We start from the raw sequence: 21,798 nt of genomic DNA, 5'->3' as shown, positions 1-21,798 counted from the left end.
GTATTGCAGAGGAAACTTGAAATGTAGTGGAAGCAGATGAAACCAAGATCGAAGAACCGTCAAGCTTCTATGCTTGTTCCGACGATGATACCATGTAAATCATTGAAGAATTTGGTAAGAATTGTTATGCAGAAAGAAGAAGATTGAGAGGGTTTAGAGAGATAAGGAATCTTTGGAAATGTAGTAATCTTTCTTGTTAGTTACAACTGTTTATTACGAGCCATACATTCTATATATACTAACACTCAAACGGGTGGTTACTGTTCTAGGGCAGTGTGCGGACCAAAATGCCCCTCAAGTTGGTTTCAGGCATTCCTTTTTGTCTTTTTTGTACAGTAAAATCCCGAATTTGACCTCATTTTGTGCTATTTGCCGGTTATGCATGGCTTGGACTTTGTTTCCGTGCGTGGGTTTTGTATTTTCTAGGGAAGATAATTTACTTTTATTATTCTGCATGTCTGTCTTTCTGACTTGCTTTTGGTTGGTAGTTGTGCTCTTTGACCCTGTTCTTAGTTTTCTAACGTTGCATGCAAGATTTATGGCACAAAAACAAATAAAAAATGATAAAGTAATGGGTTGTTGGACAAAAAATTAAAAAATGTCAGGAGTTAAGCCCAAGCAGATGATTTGTAGCACAAAAAAAAATAAAAAATTATAAAAAAATTTGGTTAGAGAGTAAAAAATTGATTAAAAAATGTGAAAAGCTGGTTTGGTGTGTTTGGTTTTTGTTTTTTAATATTTTCTCCTTTTAGCATACCCATGTATAGCTGTTGGGAAAACAAAAAAAATATTTAAAAAATGTGATTAAAACAGGGTCACGTGGTTTGTGGCACAACTAACAATAAAAATTTATACATTCTTAATTTTTTAAATCCATGTATAGTTGGTGGATGGACCGAAAAATATTAAAAAATATGATGCACAGTAAATTTAACAGTGCCTCTCCTGACACAAAAATATGATGCAGCACAGTTTTGTCAGGCCCACGTGTTGGTCATCGTGTGGTGCTTTGTTTGGGTTTTATTTTGTTCCATTTTGTTTCCTCTCATTTTCAACTTTGCTTCACTGTCGCTTTAACCCGTTTTGTTTTCTCTCATTTCCATCTTTGTTTCGCGGTCATTCTCACAGCTTAAATCCTTTTTGCCTAAAAAATTCTTGCTTCGGGTCGTTGCAAATTTTCGTGTTGTTGCTTTCAGTCGGTGTTTTGTGCAATTCTGCAGCCTGCAGTTGCTCGGAAAATACGAAATCAATGTAAGGTTTTTATTTGCACCCTGCGAAGACATCTGTGTTTAAGGTGAAGAGTTTTGAAATTATGTGCTTTTAATTCGAAGGATAGTGTGCTTGCTTATTGTTAATTATTTTTATTTCATTTTGAATTTGTTAGTTTATCTTTTGTGCATCCAAGTATATGATTCAATGTTTAGACTGGATTTTTGTGGTTTTGAGTTTGTGGGTTTTTTTGGGTGCATGAGAAAATGTTATCCAATTGTTTGATTCAACATTTTTCCTTAATCTGTTGCAACTTTGCTGTCAATGTGCCCCTTTGTCAAACTTTGTTTTCAATTTTTTATTTTTTCTGTGCTGCTTTTGTAAAATTGAAGTAGGAGTTTGACGGATGTTGATGAATCCCGCAATTTATTGGCGAAAAGAACAACACCTTTTGTAATGTTTGTAGTCATTTACCCACAAATTATTTTAACCATTTATTTAATTAGGAATGAAAGAAATCAATCCTTTCTTTCATATTTGTTTATAGATTTGTGTTATGCTGATTCTTATCTTTATAAAATTTATTTCTCTTTTAACAGATTCAATGGAAACAGTTAAGGTCACCCCCTATTGCAGAATTGTGTCCTTACATTAAAGCAGACAAAATAAAGATTCGTGTATGTAGGATATGGAAATCTAGCATTTATGCAATTGTTCACAAATACGTAACACTACACTGTATCTTGGTTGATGAAACGGTAAGCCATCATTGTCCCATAATTTAAATTAAGTATTTTAACAGTTATAGTTATGTCATAAGTTTTTTTTTTCATTTGTTAGTTTGTTAATTTATATTTATGTTTTTATATTTCTTTTTTTTTTCAACAGTTTGATTTTTTAACATGTCTAAAGTGTTTTTTAAATCTTGGTTGTGATAGTTGACATATTTTCAGTTAGTTTATTTATCCATTGTGCTCATTCAATCTCTATGTACCAAAATATAATGTTTTTTGCTATTTACTTGCTCATAAGTTTTTTAATTCTGTTTTTTTTTTTTGTTTTTTTTTTCTTAATATGGCATATGATCAATTACGAAGAACAAAGCGGTTGAAGCATCTGCGTCAGACATCGATTGTGAACTGGTAGTCTCAAAGATTGACGCTGGTAGTTGTTACGAAATCATGAAATTTCGCACGGTCAAAATCAAAAGACAGTATAAAGTGGTGCCGCATGAAACCCAGGTTATATTCACTGGTACAACAGTATTTAAAAAACTATCTACCATCTTTCCACCCATCCCTCGACATCGGTTTTTCCTACTAGATTTCAACATGCTCTATCCCCGTCTGAACAGAGATGATATTCTTACAGGTAACATCAATACGTGTATATTTGTCTATATATATATATGTCTGTATCTACATGTCAATCAATTAAAAACATTTCTGTTATTTTTTCAATGAAATGAGTTTTGACTTTATTTTTGTATTAACTTTTTAAATCATAAGATGTGATTGGCCATATAACTGCGGTCCAGCAATTGGAATCAAAACAGATTAATCAAAGACTAGCGCAGAAGTGTGATATACACATTGAGAATATCATGTTGTTCTTTTCCTTAACTGTTGCAATTCCAATTTGTTAATATCATTTTCTCTGTTAGGCTGGGAAGAAAATTTAGTGTTTGTTTCTCATTTGTTTTGTGCACAGAAAAGAAGAATTGTCTGTTACATTGTGGGCAGATATTGCAGAAGCTTTTTGTCTTTATCGATCCAGAAGTTGTCTTTGCCGATTATTGTTGTATTTACAAGTTTAAAAGTCAAGATTTACCTAGGTAACTCATTTAACTAAAACCCATTTTTTCTATCTGTACTTGGATATGTTCTTACATTTCTTGCTATATCTTATTTTTTTTCTTTTTTATTTCTTATTTATACACTGTTAGAACCTATTTGTTACAGTTTATATTTCGTTTCTAGCATTGCATGTTCAAATTATTTTACCACATTTTTATATGTATCCATTACAATTTTTTCCTCACATTTAAACATCTACCATCCAATTAAAAACATTTACTCATCTATGATATTTGCTAATATTTGTTTTACAATTCTGTTATTATTTTTTGCCATCAACAGAGAACATCATCTTGAATAGTACTGGCTCCTCCCTTTTTTTCATCGACCCAGACATCCCGGAGGTTAACTCATATAAATCAATGTCAGTGCACTTCTAAAATCGTCATTCCTGTTAAAACCTCTAAACATGCTGATTTTTCAAAATTTCTTATTTTCTTTTTAAACTTGCAGGTTCTCAACCTATAAAGTCCCTGTAAAAATACTACCTTCTTCTTCAAGGCAGGCAAATGAGGCTGAAATTTTGTGTACAGCAAGAAGAGTAACAATAGATGAGCTGGCCTTTTTGGATCCTGATTTGTATAAGGTATACAAACGATTTGTTGATGCACAAAATCAGCGAAGACTTTGGTACAACAGAAAGTGTCAGGTTTTGTGACCTTCGCTTGGTTGCTTCGGTCACTAGTGAGGATAAGTACGTAAATGAATAGAGACAGAGAAGCAAACACAGGATGTACGTGGTTCACCCAGATTGGCTACGTCCACGGAGTAGAGGAGTTCTTATTAGTAGTGAAGGGCTTACACAAGTACAAAGGATCAAGCTCTCAATTTAGTGAGTTCTTGTGAATTATTTAACACAAATGGCATTCGGCAATATTGTGGGGGAATGACCCCTATTTATAGAAAAACTTGTAGCTTTGTCACATTGACATGTGTCATGTTATGATTGGTTCTTGATGTTGACACGTGCTGCGCTCTGATTGGCTTCTAATCTTGACACGTGTCGAGTAGTGATTGGCCTCCTGGTCGGAGGGGAACTCTTCTGGGTCCTTAACAGTATAGCGTTGGCCGGTGCTCGGTAGTTTCGGGATTGGTCAAGTATGGTACAAACAGTGCTCCCCTAAGTTCCCGAGTGAGGGAAACTCCTCGGTTGGGGACTTGCAAGATCCAATCCCTTGAGTAATCACGAAACTTCTAAGTACCGAAGTGTGGTCTGATCTTCATCTGCCATTCTCTGGAAGTACCTTTCCTCCATCCGGGAATGGTGTATTTAGCTGATGTTGACGCACAAGGTAATGTATCAATTTCACTTGAAGCTTAGTTGTAGTTTCGGGCTTAGTCAAGTGTGATACAAACCCTATAGTAGGAGTCCCCCAAGTCGCCGAGCTAGGAGATCTGCCGAAAGAGGTGACAGACAAGGTAAGCAGTCAAACTTCCAAGTAAGCAACCCAGGATCAGAGGTTTGACGTCGGCTTCCGGTTGATTGTTCTCATTCTCCTTGTCTCTCATTCAACTGCCAGGATAAGGAGAAGCAAATGGATAAGAGATGATATGAGATACTTTTGCTTTTGAAGAAGTAACTTTCCACAGGCTTATTCTTGAACTGTGCTGGAGGGTTTTCTGGTGCCCTTCAGAGTATAGGGCCGACTCAAAAATTTGAGGGTCAAAACAAGTCCATCAAATCTAGAGTACGTTCGACCTTGATGATATGGGATACTTTTGCTGTTGACGGAATAATGAATGTGGTATGGAAAGGTGTCGTGCTGTAGTGATCTGTTTCAGCTCACCGTTGAACCTTCTGCTTCAATCTTTTGCATGGCAGAAGTGGTGTGCAACCTTTGCATTTAAATGGTCCTTCAGAACATTCCTTCATAGTGACTCATCCACGCTTGGCAGCTTCAGTGTAAAGAGCCAATATCTGATCAACTGTCATGAGGTATTTGCCGGTGGAATTCGTGACCTTGACAGCAGTTGAGGATGAGTACTCGAGAGCAATGCTAAGTAAGCAACCAGGCAAAGGCTCCAGGCAGTCAGTTCCAAATTGGAGGTTTGATTTCAGGTTCCGACTGACTGCTCTTTTTCTCCTTGTCCTGCAGGTGTGGACAAGGACAAAGACAAAGACAAGGAGAAAGCATGATATGGGATACTCTTGCTTTCGACCCTGATGATATGAGATACTCTTGTTCTTGGTGTGGCTTATTTGCTGAGGCATTATCGGGGGGAAATAAAGCTGAGTATTTCGAGAGGTTATGTTGAGGGTGCCTTTTCGAATGCGAGAAAGGGTTGAGCATTTTTGCAGGTTTTTTTGTCCGTTGAGGAGGGAGGTCAATGTATATAGGGATTTCCCAATAACAAGTAGTAATGCTATTCCTTTACCCTTCTTGGTCACAGCAATGTAGTGGGAGCTGCCAGCTTCACGTGTTTTAATTTTGTCAGAGCACTTTGAAAAAGTGGTATGTGGTATCTGGAAAGCTGATGTTACGTGTGAAGATTACAGACAAGCTTTATCTAAGGAAATCTGGCTCTCGAAGTTCTGAGAGTTGTGCCTCTTCGGTTTTCGAACAAGCAATCCCGTCGAGGATCTGACTCTCGAGATTCGGAAAGCGGTGCTACTCCGGTTTTTTAGAAAGTAATTATGTTGGGAGTCTTTTCTCGAATGTGAGTAAAGGTTGGACGTTCTTGCCAACCTGTCTTGCCGCAAAACACGGAGGTCGACACACATAGGGACTTTCCAGTTGTCAAGCAGTGGTGCTGTTCCTTTACCCTTATGGGTAATAGTAGGGTAGCTGGAACTTCGAAATTCTCGTGCCTAAACTTTGTCAGAGATCTTTGACAAAGTTATATGTGGTACCCGAGGAGTTGATGGTGCATATGGAGAGCGGTGATTGAACAGTAAGATTCACGTGCTTTCTACTTCACCAGAAATCTTCGACAGAGTGCCCGTAATTTCCGCAAAGCTGATTGTGCATGTGACAGGTGCTGACGAGGCTGAAAAAGCAGGTGCTTCTTCGATTTCTGAGATCGGCCCTCGTGGTCTCTGAGCAGCCCAGCTTTTGAGAAAGTAAACGCCTCTTCGATTTCTGAGATCGGCCATCGTGGTCTCTGAACAGCCCAGCTTTTGAGAAAGCAAACGCCTCTTCGATTTCTGAAGCTCCGTCGAGTGCAGATTTTTATAGAGGCTGACATTAAGTTCCACAGCACACTTGAATCTCTACCAGTAGAAGCTCATTTCTTGCACTTCTAAGATCTTGATTTGTCTGACCTCTTCCCTCTTCAACACATTTGAAAATGTCTGGACCCTCCGACCGTCGTTTTGACTTGAACCTTGGAGAAGAGACAGCCACGCCTTCTCCAGACAACATATGGCGCCCATCCTTCATATCCCCTACCGGTCCTCTTACCGTTGGGGATTCTGTGATGAAGAATGATATGACCGCTGCAGTGGTGGCCAGGAACCTTCTCACTCCCAAAGATAACAGACTACTTTCCAAACGGTCTGATGAGTTGGCTGTTAAGGACTCTTTGGCTCTTAGTGTTCAGTGTGCAAGTTCTGTGTCTAATATGGCCCAACGCCTATTTGCTAGAACCCGCAAAGTTGAATCATTGGCTGCTGAAGTGATGAGTCTCAAACAGGAGATTAGAGGGCTCAAGCATGAGAATAAGCAGTTGCACCGGCTCGCCCATGACTATGCTACAAACATGAAGAGGAAGTTTGACCAGATGAAGGAATCTGATGGTAAGGTTTTACTTGATCATCAGCGGTTTGTGGGTTTGTTCCAAAGGCATTTATTGCCTTCGTCTTCTAGGGTTGTACCTGGTAATGAAGCTTCAAATGATGAACCTCCAATGCCTCCTCCTTCTGGGGTTTTGTCAAGTACTGAGGCTCCGGATAACCACCCTCCGGTGCTTTCTCTTTCTGGGGCTCTACCGACTGCTGAGACTTCCCCTAAGCAACCTTTGTGAAGGCTCCCTTTTGTTTGTTTATTTTGACTCATGTATATGTACATATTTGTGGCTTATCGAAAATATTAATAAATAAGCTTTGCTTCATTTCAACATATTGTGTTAAATACACCAAAGCCTTCTTCATAAAGTTCTTTGAATTTTTGCTTTTGTTGAAACCTGTATTGTTGAAGCTTTGTGAGTGAAGCATGTAGTTTGAGGTAGTGTTCCCTTAATTTCCCGAGTGAGGAAAACTTCTCGGTTGGAGACTTGAAAAATCCAAGTCACTGAGTGGTTGTGAGACTGCCGAGTATCAAGGTGCAGTAGCATATGGTGGGAGTCCCCCAAGTCTTCAGGCGAAGAGAGTTGCCGAATGAGGTGTCTCGCGTGTTACTAATTTGTCAAAGTAACGAATCCTTGTTTCGATGTCACACATTCGTATATGCTTTATCTAAAAATATTTCCAACTTTTGTGTGTTTGATGCTGCATGCTATTGACTAGACAAGATCAAGTGCAATTAGTAGCTTTTCTCTCTTTTTCATCTTTTCTTTGGTGGAATTGCTTTTCGTTTCCACTAATCAGCCTGAGTGGATGCAAGATAACACCTTTCTCTATAGCTCAGATTGCAAAGTCGTCTTCATGAAAGTTTTTCCTTATCTTGTGAACTACAACATATCCAAATTTGAGATCCATCGGAGTAGTACAACTTCAGAAATTCAAGTATGATGAGTAACTGTTCATCAATGTTCTGTTAATCCGTCAGACTTGTTGTGAGCTTCGAAACTCCATTTTCTCTTGTTCAGATCAACATACTTTCTTCATCGAAGTTGTTCCTCAGCTTGTGAACTACAACATATCCAAATTTGAGATCCCTCGGAGCAGTATAACTCCAGAAATCCAGGTATGATGAATGCCTGGTTATTATTTTTCTGTCAACCCGTCAGATTTGTTGTGAGCTTCGAAACTCCATTTTCTCTTGTTCAGATCGGTATGCTTTCTTCATTGAAGTTGTTCCTCAGCTCGTGAACTACAACATATCCAAATTTGAGATCCCTCGGAGCAGTATAACTCCAGAAATCCAGGTATGATGAATGACTGGTTATTATTTTTCTGTCAACCCGTCAGATTTGTTGTGAGCTTCGAAACTCCATTTTCTATTGTTCAGATCGGCATGCTTTCTTCATTGAAGTTGTTCCTCATCGTCTCTTTCATAACATATCAAAAATTCAGAATGAACTAATGGTTAAATATTTCCAGATCTTCGAAACATCACAGCAGCTTCGAAATCTGCAAGAATCCGACTGTCATGTTTGGAGCTTCAACACTTTAATTTCCGTCGCTCAAACAGAAATGGTTCCTTCTTGAAAGTTGTTCATATGCTCAAGAACTATAGGGTGTCCAAAATTCAGCTCCATTGGAGAAGAGCAGAGGTTTCAGAAATTTGATAGATGAAAGGAGGCGGAAGAGGGAGAGAGAGAAAAAGTCTCTTGGGTTGGATTTCTATTTTGGGGCAGATTCCAATTTTTGTAGCACCTTCATTATTGATGAATTGCTTGTACTTTTGTCCATTATGAAACTTGGGACTTTGGCTTGTTGTTGGATCTATTATAATATGTTTGGGAACATATATAAGTGAATAAATAAGAAGGAAAATTTTGGGCCCTTGTGGGTGTAAAACAAAAAATGTTTATGTTTACCCAAGTGTTTTTGTACAAGTTCAAGGGCATCTTGGGTTTTGTGAACAAAATTTGTTTATTTGGAGCAAGGTTTTGTGTTGAAGCTTTGTAGGTGAAGCTTTGGTGTTGAAGCTTTGTAGATGAAGCTTTCGAGGTGAAGCTTTGATGGTGAAGCTTTGTAGATGAAGCTTTCTAGGTGAAGCTTTGATGGTGAAGCTTTGTAGATGAAGCTTTGTAGATGAAGCTTTCTAGGTGAAGCTTTGATGGTGAAGCTTTGTAGATGAAGCTTTCGAGGTGAAGCTTTGATGGTGAAGCTTTGTAGATGAAAGTATGTAGAGGGAGCTTTCTAGGTGAAGATTTTTTAGGTGAAGCTTTGTAGGTGAAGCTTTTTTAAGTGAAGCTTTTCGGGTGAAGTTTTTTTTTTGGGTGAAGCTTTGTGGGTGAAGCTTTTTAGGTGAAGCTTTGTGGGTGAAGCTTTGGAGGTGAAGCTTTTCGGGTGAAGCTTTTTGGGTGAAGCTTTTTAGGTGAAGCTTTGTGGGTGAAGCTTTGGAGGTAAAGCTTTTCGGGTGAAGCTTTTTGGATGAAGCTGTTTTTTTTTTTTTTTTTTTTTTTGGCGCTTGACACGGTCTTCATTTGCTTGTTTTGTAGTGACTGTGGAAGACGGATTGCTTTCTGATTGAGAAGGGTTCCGGCATCGCTTGCTATGAATGTAAAAGAGTGAGGACTGAGTTGGCTAAATTACCTCTTTATTGAATTCATTGCCAAATGGCCTTCATTACATAGGATGCCGAACGGCTATAGCTCAACACTTGTACATCGTGAGTCTATTTGTAGTAGTACTTCAAGTGATCAGCGTTCCATGGATGGCCAAGGGTCTTGCCATCGGAGCTTCTAAGTGTGTAAGAGCCAGGGCGACTGATGCCAATGACTTCATACGGTCCATCCCAGTTTGGACTAAGTGTGCCTTCACTCGGGACTCTGTCGCAGAGTAATCTTTTCTTTAAGACCCAGTCTCCTATTTTGAAAGAACGAGGCTTGACCCTAGAGTCATAATAGTTGGAGATGCGCTGCTTGTAGGCGACATTCCTCAAGTGAGCTTGGTTTCTGTGTTCCTCGACTAAATCCAAGTTGAGGGTGAGTTGTTTGTCATTTTCACTTTGAATGTAGTTCTGGACTCGGAATGTTGCTTGCTCGAGCTCAACAGGGACAACCGCCTCTGTGCCAAAGGCAAGTGAGAATGGAGTTTCTCCTGTTGAAGTCCGATATGAAGTGCGATATGACCAAAGAACTTGGGGTACAAATTCTGGCCAACAGCCTTTAGCTTTGTCCAAGCTGGTTTTCAAAGTGCGCTTGATTATTTTGTTGATGGCCTCAACTTGTCCATTAGACTGGGGATGAGCTGGAGAGGCAAAGCATAAGTTGATGTTGAACTTAGAGCAGAACAACCTGAACTTCTTGTTGTCAAACTGTCGCCCATTGTCAGTGACTATCGCATTGGGAATGCCGAATCTACAAAGGATGTTCTTCCACACGAAGTCTTCTATCTTTGCCTCAGTAATGGTTGCCAAGGGTTCTACTTCGGCCCACTTTGTGAAGTAGTCCACTGCAACGACTGCGTAACAGACTTTGCCCTTCCCTGCCGGCATTGGGCCGATCAAATCAAGTCCCCACTGGGCGAAGGGCCAAGGGCTGATCATAGGAGTAAGAGGCTCTGGAGGGGAATGAGGAATAGTTGCATATCGTTGACATTTGTCACATGAGCGGGATACTTTGATGGCGTCCTGGTGGAGTGTTGGCCAGTAATATCCTTGGCGAAAAGTCTTGTGTGCTAGGGACCGAGATCCAGCATGATCTCCACAGACTCCCTCATGTATTTCCCGAAGGACGATTTCCGCCTCGGCAGGCGTAAGACACCTAAGTATGGCAGGCTAAAACCTCGCTTATAGAGTTGATCATTGATGATCAGGTAGCGGGTAGACTTGTATCGAATTTGCTTAGCCTGGACTTTATCATTTGGGAGGGTGCCATGAGCAAGGAAATTATAGATCGGGGTGATCCAACTATCCCCCTGTTGTAAGTTGCATACTTCTGCGGCCATGGTGCTTGGTGTTGCCAGCAGTTCGACATGAATTTTTCTTCCAATCTTGTCTTCCACAGCTGAGGCGAGGCGAGCCAGGGCGTCTGCATGACTGTTTGCCGCTCGAGGAACTTGGGTGATCTGGTAGTGGAAGTGCTTGAGCAAAAGTTGTGTTTGCGCAAGATATGCTGCCATGGAGCTGTCCTTAGCATCAAAGTTGTTGGTAACCTGGTTGACCACTAATTGGGAGTCACTGAAAATATCAATTTGTTTAACCCCGAGGTGTTTGGCCAAACGTAATCCTGCTAGAAGGGCTTCATACTCGGCCTCATTGTTTGATGCCTTGAATTTGAAACGAAGAGCATACTCCATTGCTACTTTGTCGGGCGTAGTCAAGACTAGTCCCGCTCCACAGCCCTGTTGGTTGGATGAGCCATCAACATACAGACTCCATGCTGAGGTCGTTGATTCTACTTTCTGAGCTTCCGATGGTAATGAAGCTACTGCTTCAGGTGTAGAAGCAATGTCAACAGGATATGTGAAGTCGGCGATGAAATCTGCTACTGCTTGACCTTTTTCGGCTGGTTTTGGTTGGTAGGAGATGTCAAACTCACCCAATGCTATCGCCCATTTGATCATTCGCCCAGACGTGTCAGGACTCTGGAGTATCTGTCGAAGAGGGTGATTGGTAAGCACGATGATGGCGTGTGCTTGGAAATAAGGGCGAAGTTTCCGAGCAGACATGACCAATGCTAGAGCTAATTTCTCAATGTTGGAGTATCGTGTCTCCGCATCTTGTAGGGCCTTGCTAGCGTAGTAGACGGGCCGTTCGACACCACTGTCCATTCGAATAAGAACAGAACTGACTGCTGAAGCCGAAACCGATAGATAGATGATGAGAGTGTCACCAACTTCTGGTTTGGAGAGCAGAGGGGCTTTACTCATGTACTCTTTGAGGTTCCTGAATGCCTTGGCACATTCCTCCGTCCATGTAATGTACTTCTTATTTCCCTTAAGTGCTTTGAAGAAATGAGCACATCTGTCTGTGGCCTTAGAGATGAATCTGGTTAAGGCTGCCACCTTGCCAGTAAGGCTTTGGATGTCTTTTGAAGTTATTGGCTCTTTCATGTCGAGGATTGCTTTGATCTTTTCAGGGTTAGCTTCAATGCCTCGTTGGCTAATCATGAAGCCTAAGAATTTGCCAGAGCCCACGCCGAAGGCACATTTGTTGGGGTTCAATCTCATTCGATACCTCTTTAGAATGGTGAAAGTTTCAGATAGGTCGGTGATGTGTTGGTCAGCATGTTTGCTTTTGACTAGCATATCATCAACGTAAACTTCCATGTTCTTCCCAATTTGTTCGGCGAACATTGAATTGACCAGTCTCTGATAAGTTGCTCCTACATTCTTTAGGCCGAAGGCATGACTTTATAGCAATATAGTCCCCTGTCAGTAGTGAAGGCCGTGTGTTCTTGGTCTGAGGGGTTCATGAGGATTTGGTTGTATCCTGAATAAGCGTCCATAAAGCTCAAGAGCTCACACCCTGCCGTAGAGTCTATAAGCCTGTCAATAAGAGGAAGAGGGAAACTATCTTTCGGACACCCTTTGTTTAGGTCGGTGTAGTCAACACACATCCTCCACAAGACCTTTTGAAGCGAAAGACTTTCTTTGGTCGGATTTTTCCTAACAAGGACCACATTTGCTACCCATGTCGGGTAATTGACTTCGCGGACAAAGCCTATGCCTTTGAGTTTTTCAACTTCTGCTTTCATTGCCTCGTATCGTTCAGCGTCATAAGATCTTCGCTTCTGTCTCACCGGCTTGATCTTGGGGTCAATACTCAAACGATGACATATGACATCGGGAGAGATGCCTGGCATGTCCTCGTATGACCAGGCGAAGACTTCAGTGTTCTCTTTCAAAAAAGATATCAATGCTAACCGAAGGGGTGGTGACAATGTGGTGCCAATATTCACCATGCGGTCTGGATGATCTCTTGAGATAGGTACCTTCTCCAACTCTTCAGCAGGTTGGGCTTGCTGGGTGAAAGAGTCATCTCGAGGATCATCGGGTTGATTGTTGCTATCAGGAAGATCCAAGGTCGCTTCATCTAGGCTGGTCTTTGTGACTTGGTCATGTACAGACAGGGTTTCCTTGGGTCTGGGCAAGTGTTGTTGCTTAACTGAAGTGTTGTAACATGATCGTGCACTAAGCTGATCTCCTCTGATGTAGCCGTTGCCATGGGGGGTTGGAAATTTCATCAACAGCATATGCGTGGATACCATAGCCTTGAGATCATTGATGCCTGTGCGCCCAAAGATGACATTGTATGCCGTTGGGCAGTCAACCACTAGGAAGGTAGTGGTAATGGTAGCCGTGTAAGGGCCTGTACCAATAGTAAAGGGTAAATGTATGCTCCCTAAGGGTTGCACGATATCACCGGAGAAGCTTATCAGAGGAGAAATCGAGCGATCGAGCAAGTGTTCAGCTACACTGAGTGCCCTGAAAGCTTCGGCAAACATGATATTGACCGAAGCCCCTGTGTCTACGAGGATTCGTCGAACATCAAAGTTGGCTATGTGAGCCTCCACGATCAATGGGTCGTTATGAGGGTAGATGATGCATCTTTCTTCCTCAGGGTAGAAACATATCGGATCCCAGTTAGGCTTTTGATACTTCCCTCCCCTGATGTCTTCCACGTGAAACACTTGGTGACCAGGCCTCAGAATTCGTTCACTGTTTTTCATGGCCCTATTGGAAGATTCAGATATGGGTGTGCCGCCGCTTATGGAATATATGACATTCACCTGGCGTTGGTTACGGTTATCCCTTTGAGGGTGAAGAAGGAATTGATCAATTTTTCCTTCTCGTGCCAAAGCTTCAATACGATCACGGAGGATGATACATTTCTCGCTATCATGGCCGTTATGCTCATGGTAGCAACAAAACGTGCCCGCGTTATTCGGGGGCGTGTAATCTGGGTGCCTCGGCTTTGGCTTTGGTATCAGGTGAGCTATGCTGGGGTAAATGGCCGCACATGTGGCATTCAAGGGCGTGTATGTCTCATACCTTGGGGTAGGGGGTATCTTGACGCGGGTTTGACCCACTGCATTGACTGCCTGGGGGCGAGCGTTATTGTGGCGATACCCTTGGTTATCGGGATAGTGTCCCTTACTTTTTTTACTGAAAGGAGAGTGGTGAGGATGGAAATCCTTCCTCTTGCCTTGAAATTGATATGTCTGTTGATTCGGTGAAGCATTATGCAAGGCATGGGAAGGTGCCACTGCTGTTTGGGAAGTCGAGGTCTTCTCATTTAGGTGAGTCTGGCTTCCACCTCCCACTTGTTGATAAAGGATGGTTGTAGGGGGTTTCTCCTGATATGTCTTTGCCTCGGCGGAGGCATGGTTATAAGCCTGCGCCATCACCTCAGAGTAAGTCTTCCAAGTATTGGCATTGATCATGTATTTAAAGAAACAATCACGTAGGCCTGCCGTGAAGGCTTTGAGGGCAGTCTTGTCGTCTGCCTCGGCACACCGGGAGTATTCATGGCTGAAGCGGCCAGCATACATACGTAATGACTCGTCTGGCTTCTGGCGGATAGTGTACAAGTCATCTGCAGAGTGCAAGCGATCGGTTTGGAAAATGTGTTGGGAAACAAATAGTTTCCTCAATTCCTCAAATGAGTCTACCGTCTCAGGTGTAAGACGACAATACCAATTTAGAGCTCCACCAGAGAGGGTGGAGGGGAATAGAAGACATCGCTCTTCGTCGGTGTGCATCCGGTATGCCATGGTGGACTCAAAGAGGTTAAGGTGCTCAATCGGGTCCTCTTTTCCAGTATAAAGTTGCAAGCCAAGCTTTTGCTTTGTCTTTGCTTGAAGGGGGGTGTTGAGGATCCTCCTTGTAAGAGGGCCAGGCCTGGGTTGGTTCCAGTCAGGTATTTCAGCCTGACGTTCAGCCTTCAACTTGTTTACTTTCTCAAGAATTTGTAGGACAAGGGGGTCCTGAGCGGAGTTATGTGTCACTGGAGCTTTCTTTCGTAAATCTCCATCTCTTATTGGAGTTAGGAAGGTTTGATCAAGGGCATGTGATTTTTCCCTGGACTCGCTGTACTGGCTTCCAGGGTATGTCTGTCGGAACACCTCTGAGTCCCCTGTACCCTCATGTCTCTCTGGGACTTGTTGCCCCTTCCCCAAATTGGTGGCCGGCTTGGGCCGTGGCAGGGGACCGAGTCTCTCAGAAATCCTTGGGTCATTAATCTTTGAGCTTATATGGATGGAATTCTCTCGACGTTGCTTCAGGAAATCCCGACAATCGCGAAAGACGGCTTTCGATCCTTCTGCCCCTTCAGCAAAGAGGTGTCTCCCTCCACTTCTCATGGTTCGGGTCGAAGCAACTGGGTTAAGAGAAGCCTCATGTTGATTATCAAGTCGAGGGGTAATCTGTTCCCTATCAGGGATATCTATGTCGAATGCATGTGACCCTCCATGTTGGAGGGCACCCAGTTGATGGTTGACTTCCACGGGGGCAACAATCTCGCGTGTCTGAGCTTGCCTAGCTTCGTGGAGTGTCTCGAAGAGCTTCTCATATTGCTCCTGGAGGACCTCATTCCTCATTGCTATCTTGTTGTTCTGAGCTTCCAACTCATCGACTTTAGCTTGAAGAAGAACTCGTTTTCCTTCCTTCTTTCGTTGTTTCGCACTATGTGCAAGGGGGGTGTCATTCTGTGTGCTGTGGCTTCCTTCGCTTCCCATGTTGGATAGGGATGCCTGGTCAAAAGAAAGTGTACGAATGATAGAAACCAGCTTGACACAGCTGAAGAGAGTAGGAATAAGTGTCGTTTCCCACAGACGGCGCCAAATGTTGATGCACAAAATCAGCGAAGACTTTGGTACAACAGAAAGTGTCAGGTTTTGTGACCTTCGCTTGGTTGCTTCGGTCACTAGTGAGGATAAGTACGTAAATGAATAGAGACAGAGAAGCAAACACAGGATGTACGTGGTTCACCCAGATTGGCTACGTCCACGGAGTAGAGGAGTTCTTATTAGTAGTGAAGGGCTTACACAAGTACAAAAGATCAAGCTCTCAATTTAGTGAGTTCTTGTGAATTATTTAACACAAATGGCATTCGGCAATATTGTGGGGGAATGACCCCTATTTATAGAAAAACTTGTAGCTTTGTCACATTGACATGTGTCATGTTATGATTGGTTCTTGATGTTGACACGTGCTGCGCTCTGATTGGCTTCTAATCTTGACACGTGTCGAGTAGTGATTGGCCTCCTGGTCGGAGGGGAACTCTTCTGGGTCCTTAACAGTATAGCGTTGGCCGGTGCTCGGTAGTTTCGGGATTGGTCAAGTATGGTACAAACACGATTTATGCTTTTCTATCTTTGTTTTTTTTTTTTTAACATTTACCTGCATTTTTATATATTGAACAAAAACTAATTTTGTTGTTGCTCTTACACGTGTCATAAAACATTTGACAGAATGATACATTCCTATGTAAAGCATTTGTCAAACATTTTGACACACGTTATGATTGGTGGTATAATGCTTGCCCTAGCTGTGTCAAACAAATGCATAAGGACCCATCGACCGGACAACTCATCTGTCAGAAACACCCTAACCAAATTCCAACACCGTGGTAACATTCAATATGCAAGTTTGTTATTCTGTCTTTTTTTTTACTTTTCTATGATTTTCAATTCCATGTTGTTTCTTTCCAACTAAAAAATGACTTCAAATCTATAACCTCTGTTCTTTAAACTTCTTTGCTCTGATTGTTAACAATGAGTTATAAGCCATTAAAAAAACTCATGGAATTTAGTTTTTAAATATAGGTACAAAGTTAATTTGATTCTTGAAGACAGCACTAATGAAATTAGTGCTTTGATAATTGGCAAAGCTGGAGAAAAACTCTTTTGTATGCCCTGCAAAGATTTGGTCATGAATCAGAGATTGATTGACCAACAACAACTGCCTAATGAGTATTTGCGACTAATTGGGCAAAATAAGATTTTCCACTTGCGATTCGGAAATAGAAAAAATAGTTTCAACTCAAGTGATGTGCTGGTTTACAATGTGTCTGATGATACAGCTATAGAACCAATAACTCCACAAATCTTACCAAGAGCAGTCATAGTATCTTCCACTACTGTATCATCTTCGACCTCACCACCTGAAACAAGTGGAGAATCACATAAATGAAAGAGGGAGCCTGTGAGGAAGGCTCTGTTTACTGGCAGTGAACAGAGGTATAGATTCAAACTCCATAGTATCATAAAATCTGATAGTTTTATTTTACTTCCCTGTGTTCAAATATTCATATCTTCTGCTTTGATTAATATATACATGTCAAGAATCTTTTTTTTTAAGACAAAATTTGAGTAAAGAGATACAAATTATAGTTGGACAACATTTTTTTATGTTTTATCCAATAAAATGTGCTCATCAGTCATGGTCATTTAAAACAGTGAAGCAGAAGAAATTTCAGAAGTTATCCAAAAGAATTTGATGAAATGCCTATCAAATTGCTGAAAAAAAGCTTATGCAAAAATAGATGGTCCATCCAAAAATTAAATAGGTAAATATGGTTTCATTTTGCTAAATTCTTTGCTTCAAAACTGCTTAGCTGTGAACTTAATCACTTTCTAAATGCCTTGCATTATTTTTCTTTGTACAGGTTGGTTTCTCAATGTCAACACTGATAATGCTCCTGCTACAAGACGTTTCCTCCTCTGCTACAATATATTTTGCATCTTTTCCTACTCTGTATTAAACTTTGTCTGATATCTTTGTTGGTTTGTAAATACCACTTTCTGCACAAAACTAGACAATATTTTTTGCACCTTCGTATACCAGCATTTGTTAATTTTTTGTGTACAGAAGCTGGTTTAGTTTTTAGAGCACAAAGAATAGCTAAATTAGAATATATAGCTCTAATATTTTTTGTATCCCTGTAACAAAGTATTTGCTAATTTTTTGTTTGTAAATATGATCATCCTAATCCAAAAACATAAACTTTCATGTTTATCCATATCTTCTCACAATTCAAGCTTTTCTCCAACTTTTCCATTTTCTTTGTTATTAATGTTGTTATTGCTTTGCAAATTCATTTTTCAAGTCTTTAATATAGCATTTCACTCTACTTTAAAACCCGCAGCAACGCGCGGGTATAAATATTTAGTAATAGCTATAGTAGCTTGCACTTTGAGCTACAATCACAACAAATTTAGCTAACTTTTTAATCTCTTGACACATGTCAATTCCATAACCATAAAATCTTAATACTCCTAACAGTAGCTAGTAGTAAACTAATTAGTCCAAACCACTAGAAAGAAAAATTTAATTTGAAGAACAACCAAAAGAAAATGAAATCGATGAGTGATCTGATGACGAATCAAGATATTGCCTACTGTGAATGATTTGGGATTAACTGTATCGTAATGAACGTAGCTCGGTTATTGCATGCATATATGGTTTTACTTTTATTGCTGCATTATTTTAAGTGGTCCACGGAATTTTGCTTTTAGAGAGACAGTTACTCAACATAACCAAATTTTTGTATAGGGATTATTGATTTACCAAGTTATCATGAACTTTAGGTTTTACTTGGCTTAGTTTCTTTCTCGGACGTTTCATGTACTTGAGACAATATCCTTTTAAAGCAAGTATGTACTATCGATGTTTGATTTACCAAGTTATCATGAACTTTAGGTTTTACTTGGCATAGTTTCTTTTTCGGACGTTTCATGTACTTGAGACAATATCCTTTTAAAGCAAGTATGTACTATCGATATTTCAAACATTAAAACACTTTTCCAAATAGACATGCATAAATAACGTGCAACTTTTTAAACGAAATTAGGCTATGTATTATATATATATATATATATATATTTTTTTTTTTTTTTTTTTTTGAACCATTGCTTTATATTTATTATATACTATCAAATTACAATTGTATATTTTCTGTTTGTAATTCGTTTTGTTTAAAAAAAAATGGAACCAACCGGTGACTTCGTCATAGCAGTCCACCCTTTTGGGGGTGGGGACTCATAGCAGTCCACCCGTACCAAAAGTCGAACACATGACATACCATGTAGAATAAGGATTTGAAATTCGTTCCCAATCATTCAACCACTCCATGGTGGTTGTAATTCGTTTCCTTTAATATAATAAAAAATGCGGCAAAACGAGATAGTCTTGTTTGCATATGAGTGGCACACTACAATAACATTTCAACTGAGGTGGCACACATTGATGCAATTTGCAGTAAAACCTATAGTTCAAGTGATATTGGTCCCTTTTATATATGATTAATGTTAGAGAGATTACATTCAAGGAATTGACAAAACATATATCACTTGCTACATCGTGTATAGTACAAAAATATAAATTCCTCAATTCCCTAATAATTTTCTTTATTTATGTTTTTTCCAACATCACTTGAGGTAAATAATTTTGTGTGTTTTTTCATATGTTACTTTCACATAGTTTTACTTACTAATTCTTCCACATATAGTTTACTAACAGTTTATGTGTTTTTCCATCTAGGTAATGAGTTAAGCATGCCATCGGATGACTTCATATGAATGAGAAATACATCACCTGTCCATTTCGATTAATAATGAGTAATATGTGTCCTTACCTGAAAAAAATTCACCGAAGCCTCATAACTCCAATATAATATAACTGATTAGATCAATGATGTTTTTTTTTTCAAAAAAAAAAATAAATAAATAAATTGTTAGTAACTTCACCATGGTAGTCCACTTTTCCAAAGATAAAAAAGACTCACTGGTTAGCTCAATGCTCTTTGATTAATTGCTTGTTAACACATCTTTCACATGAGATGCTCTTTATAACAAGGACATCGAGATGTAAGAATTTGCTTTTTTCATCACAAATTATAGACATTACAAAACAAGAAATTAAATGATCTGTAAGTAAGTCAAAGTTTTTTAAAGGGTTGCTATATCGATATAAAGCTTCACAAAAACTTCATTTTATAATTAAAAACGCTTAAAGTCCCGTTTTAAAGCAAAAAACTCATAAACTTAAATGTTATTGTACCAACTTTTCTTATACTCGACTATTATTGCACAATAAATTTAGTGTTTTTTCAAGTCTTAGTTTTATAATGATGCGTTTGGATGATAAATTTAAAAGTTTCATAAACTTATAACAAATTTATTACCGATGCACCTATAAAATTTAGATAGAACAACTTGAAAGTGACTAAATACAAAATTTTGAAATGACATATTTCAAGGTGTCAATTTGAAAAATCTTTTATTTAGCGTTTTTGGTAACACATACATGTGTAATGTTTTTATAGTAAATTTCTAGTGCTTGAGTAGTTTATGTTGCTAGTGTTTTTATAGTGCATTTGTAACGATTGAGTCTAATTAAAATGTCATAAAATTTTAAAGTTCTTTTTCCAAAGATAGCACAAGTGTGTCGTGATTCACTGCTAGCAGCACCAGTTGTTTGAGAATAAACAAATTAACTATTTTTTAATTGTCAAACATCAAAAGTATTCATCCAGTAATACTGTAATAGTACTGTTGTCCCTTTCTATATTCACACCGTTAGGAATCATTTTTCTTTTCTTTTTCTTGTACAACCACTCAAAAAGATACCATCTCCAAATTCTTCTCTTGTTCTATCTATAAATACTCAACATGGTTGCTTCTCATTTTGCTCATCCTTGACAGAGTCCAATAAGTTCCAAGAAATAAAGGCCTTTGCATTTTTCATTTTTCAAAATAATGGACAAGTTCAAATTTGTTAGAAATGGGATGATCAGATTGCCTCCTGGTTTCCGATTCCAACCAACAGATGAAGAGCTAGTTTTTCAGTACCTGAGATGCAAAGTCTTCTCATGCCCACTTCCTGCTTCCATTATTCCCGAGATCAACGTTTGCATGTATGATCCTTGGGATTTGCCAGGTCAGCACACAATACATATACATTATCACTAATCACTTCGCTTAGTTCTGAATTTTTTTGGTCATTTTTTCACTTATAAAAACTGACAGTTTATGTGCGGTATGTTTCCAGGTAATTTGGAACAAGAGAGGTATTTCTTCAGCAACAAGGAGTCAAAATACCGGAATGGAAACCGAGCCAACAGGGTGACAAGTTCCGGTTACTGGAAAGCAACCGGCGCAGATAAAAAGATTGTATCTTCAAGGAGGAATCATATTGTGGGAAAGAAAAAGACTCTAGTATTTTACAGAGGGAAGTCTCCACATGTTTCTAAGACTGATTGGGTCATGCATGAATATTGCCTTGTGAATGCAGAAACTACAGCTTCCATTCACGCAACTGAGGTGAGTTTAGAACGAGGTTTGTCACAAACTCAATAATTCAAGAGGATATTTGACATGAACACGTGGGTTAAGCCAAATGGTTAAGGCATTTTGCCCGACTCTTTGCACTTAACTGTTCGAATCCCACCCCCTACTTGTAGATTAGAATATATACCGTCTTATTAAAGGAAAAAAAACATCAGTTGACACTCTTAACTAATTTTATGCAGAATGCTTTAACGCCAAAAGGAAATTGGGTTTTGTGTCGGGTTTTTTCTAAGAAAAGAAGTGGCAAGATGAATGAGGAGATTGTGGTGAATTACAACAGCATCAAAGTTAACAATAATGCGAATCCTGCATCTTCTTCCTCCTCTTGTTCAAGTTCAAGTGGGATCACAGAAGTAACTTCCCCAAGTGAAGAATGTGGTGAAGAAATCAGTAGCTGCCCTAAATTTTGATCATATTAATTAAATGTAGCATCGTTCTTCGTGTGTCGTGTTCGATCATGATAGGAAATGAATCTTTTTTTCTTGGAAGATATTAAGAGTATTCATACTATGTTTTTGTACCACATTTTCATACCATTTTAGGTGGCATTTAATGTGGACAACCACATCATTTGAATTAATCATATTTTTAAATTTAGTTCATTATTTAATAAAATAATAATTGAGAAAAACTCATTAATTAAATAATGATTATGGTATACGAGGAGTCT

At 39.5% G+C, this 21,798-nt stretch overlaps 1 protein-coding gene, 1 long non-coding RNA gene and 1 pseudogene across 2 annotated transcripts; all 3 read left to right on the top strand.

Moving 5' to 3' along the window:
• Nucleotides 1–1,813: 1,813 nt before the first annotated feature.
• On the top strand, nt 1,814–17,576 carry LOC126626970 (uncharacterized; annotated as a pseudogene).
• LOC126626983 (uncharacterized) lies at nt 7,493–8,824 on the top strand. Its single transcript, XR_007624832.1, has 3 exons — nt 7,493–7,909; nt 7,993–8,090; nt 8,266–8,824. It is a non-coding gene; the product is annotated as an uncharacterized LOC126626983 (long non-coding RNA).
• Nucleotides 17,577–20,475: 2,899 nt separating the features above from the next.
• LOC126627050 (NAC domain-containing protein 83-like) lies at nt 20,476–21,759 on the top strand. The gene is made up of 3 exons (XM_050296469.1): nt 20,476–20,718; nt 20,830–21,101; nt 21,311–21,759. The coding sequence occupies exons 1-3, from the start codon at nt 20,538–20,540 to the stop codon at nt 21,536–21,538; spliced, it is 681 nt and encodes a 226-aa protein (XP_050152426.1). The 5' UTR covers nt 20,476–20,537; the 3' UTR covers nt 21,539–21,759.
• The last annotated feature ends 39 nt before the right edge of the window (nt 21,760–21,798 follow it).

Source organism: Malus sylvestris, chromosome 6 (genome assembly GCF_916048215.2).
Source record: "Malus sylvestris chromosome 6, drMalSylv7.2, whole genome shotgun sequence".
In the NCBI taxonomy this organism is placed as follows: domain Eukaryota; kingdom Viridiplantae; phylum Streptophyta; class Magnoliopsida; order Rosales; family Rosaceae; genus Malus; species Malus sylvestris.
Note: the sequence above shows the minus strand (reverse complement) of the source record. Positions and strands in the feature narration are given on the sequence as shown.

What these genes read in the sequence shown, in the direction of transcription:
- LOC126627050 (XM_050296469.1), top strand. Translation starts at nt 20,538, where the DNA reads ATGGACAAGTTCAAATTTGTTAGAAATGGGATGATCAGATTGCCTCCT. An exon ending in TGATCCTTGGGATTTGCCAG is followed by an intron (nt 20,719 to 20,829) that starts GTCAGCACACAA and finishes GTATGTTTCCAG; the next exon opens with GTAATTTGGAACAAGAGAGG. An exon ending in CTTCCATTCACGCAACTGAG is followed by an intron (nt 21,102 to 21,310) that starts GTGAGTTTAGAA and finishes AATTTTATGCAG; the next exon opens with AATGCTTTAACGCCAAAAGG.